This window comes from Octopus bimaculoides, chromosome 9, assembly GCF_001194135.2.
Source record: "Octopus bimaculoides isolate UCB-OBI-ISO-001 chromosome 9, ASM119413v2, whole genome shotgun sequence".
NCBI classification, from domain to species: domain Eukaryota; kingdom Metazoa; phylum Mollusca; class Cephalopoda; order Octopoda; family Octopodidae; genus Octopus; species Octopus bimaculoides.
Window position 1 is genome coordinate 31336364 of NC_068989.1, and position 2888 is coordinate 31339251.

Genomic DNA, 2888 nt, shown 5'->3' on the forward strand with positions numbered 1-2888 from the left:
CGAATACAATAAAAGGCTTGCTGTTACATTCTTCCACAAATCTGCTGATTGGATAAACTAATATTGTTTGTAAGTAAGCATTATAATCTAAGTTTGATTATTTTTTCATCTAACTATAATACTCACTCATTACACAAATCTTTCTACAATTAAAAAAAGGAACAACTCATGTTGAAGGAATGATTGTTATTTCTTTGTTTTGATTTAATCTCAACTCAGCCCTATAAAAGATATTCCAGCTATAACTGTTCTGTGATTTGTTTTTTTTTCAGGTATAACATATTTAAAACTATATCATTCAGTATTATCTTATATCTTTAAAACAGTAGGTTGTGATTCAAGGAAGAATTGGCTGCTAGTTCTTGAAGATCAAGTGACATTGACATATAGAAATTGTTTCCTTCTAGCTATATTGATTATACTGAATGAAATTGTTTAAGGTGGATTGCTTCTCTAACTTTTGTAAGATGAAACAGGGGCTGATTTATCCAAGCAATGCTAGGTATTTGTTGCTATCAAACATTTACAGATAACAATAAACACAATCAGTTTCTATGTTTGTGAGTGAGCATGTGTGTGTGTGTAATATTTTTACTGTACTTTTTACCTATGTATGTAAAAATGTCTTTCATTAATATTTTTGATCTAGGAAGAGCCTTTTATTGGGCAATTCATGAAATGGGAATACAAATGTAAATTATTGCATATGACCTTTTCTCAGATGTGTTAGAAATAAATTACAGATCAAATACTTCAAAATTAGAGGAAAATCAGAGAGAAGTTAAATAAAGAAAAAAATGATTTAAACTTTAGAATGACAAGGTTCAAAATTGTATCAAACTACCTAGTTGACATGTTTAGAGATTATATTTCTGTTTTCCAGATCTCAGAGATATCCCCAATTTTTTTCTGCAACTTGATAAGGAATGAAACTGAGGTTAATAAATCCTTAATGAATAGTGAAACCACAGTAAATAGAACAGAATCAAGTTGTTGGTATATCTTGTTGTTTGAAAGTGCCTGCTATGACTATTCTTTCTTATTTTCAAGTGTCTGAGTGAAGGTAGTGTCTGATTTTGGTATCAAGGAAGTTGCTCAATAGACTCCTGACCTGTCTTGATGTTTTTTTTCTAGTGTCCATGGATTGTCCATGAATTTCTCTTGTGGTTATCTAGGTCTCATGTTAAAAAATATCGGAAATTTCTCAGGAGATCTTGGAGCAGTGACCAATTTCTCCACAAAGGTGACACTTAGGAAAGAATTTTCAAAAATAACAAAATCTCAGAAGGAAAAATTCTCTATTTACCTGGTTCTTCACTTTGGATGCTGGCCATAAATCCTACTTCATCAGTTTCCTTTTCTAAAGAGAACTCAACAAAAAGGCTATCATTTCTGGAGTGGTAGGTACCAATTTTATTCTGACAAGCATTTCCATAATTTTCACCTTTGTTGTTAGATCCTTTTAAAAAGAAAACAACAAAAACACCGTATTTCAGTCTTTGTACATATGAGTTTATAGACATATATGCATGCATAAATATATAAAATATACATGTGTATGTGTGTCGGTTTCCATGCATCTATTTCTATAGCTATCTTTCCTATAACTTAGCAATATTATAAAAAGACATAGCTAAAATAAGTATCAGACTTAAAAGTAAGTACTGGGATCAATGGAAACACTTGTAGATGGTGTCCAAGTGCGTCTGTACTCTATTGATGAAAACAAGAAATAGCGATCAATGTCATTGTTATTGTTGTTGTCATCATCTTTGCCATCACTTCTGCTTTTCTATGCTTGCATGGGACAGATGAGTGTATGTTGGAGCAGAGTTTTCTATGATCAAATGCCAATCATGTTACCACCTTTCACTTGTTTCCAAGTGAAGTAATAATCTCCAACAAAAAGCCTGACAATCAACAAACAGTTTAGATATAGCTATATGGAGAAGTGGAAACAAACAACACTGTATGGATAAGCCTATTGCTTACAATCAGTGAATGAATACACATGCAGACACACACACACACACACACACACATGTGTGCGCACATGCGAAACTGGCAACGTTTGAGGTAGCCATTGAACAAGAATGTGCATATTGTCATTTCATTGCTTAGCAACAGTAATCAGTTTGAAAAAAGGCATTTATAAAAAAATTAAATTCTGTCTAGATTCTATCAAATATTAGGGACATTCTATATTATTATATAGACATAATCAGCATAATTTGATTTTCACATTTCATTTTTGGATTTTTGCAATTTTACAACATTAGATATTTTAACATTGCAAGTACTTTCATGTTATATAACAATCTTCAGGTAAATGCTTATGTAGTTTCAGCATTAACAAACAGCTATGAGCTTCACATTTGAAAACTGTTGTGAAACAACTGAATTTTTCCTTTAAAATACCTTTCAATAGGTTCCAGCATGCTGAAGTTAATGAACACTATTTTAACCAACCAATGTGTTACTTAGGTGTTGTGGTTTGATGAATGTGGTTACACAAATTACATTGACAACACTAACTCATAGAAACATTTTAACTCATCAGACGCACTGGTAGAAGATTTGGTTGCAATCAGATGTTAAGAAACATTTCATACTACAAACCATACTGTAGACCAGCTTACTTCATCAGGAGGTGAAGATTTACTCAGTGTAAATTTATTTGTCAATATACATAAATATCTATATGTTTGTACATAAGTGTTTATCTTCTGAATATTTTCAGCAGTTGTATATCCCTATATTTATCTACATGTGTATATATATATATATATATATGTATATTTATATATATCAAGCCTAATCATGTTGATCTGCATCACAATCTCTATATACATGTATATATATATATATATATATATATATATATATAT

The 2888-nt window shown here is 30.9% G+C and overlaps 1 protein-coding gene across 1 annotated transcript in view; it reads right to left on the reverse strand.

Moving 5' to 3' along the window:
- LOC106875589 (uncharacterized) overlaps positions 1-2888 on the reverse strand; it is a 135876-nt gene that overhangs the window by 30157 nt on the left and 102831 nt on the right. The window contains exon 6 of the mRNA XM_052970902.1: positions 1307-1459. Coding sequence (XP_052826862.1) covers positions 1307-1459 — 153 coding nt within the window. The remainder of the gene's footprint in view (positions 1-1306; positions 1460-2888) is intronic.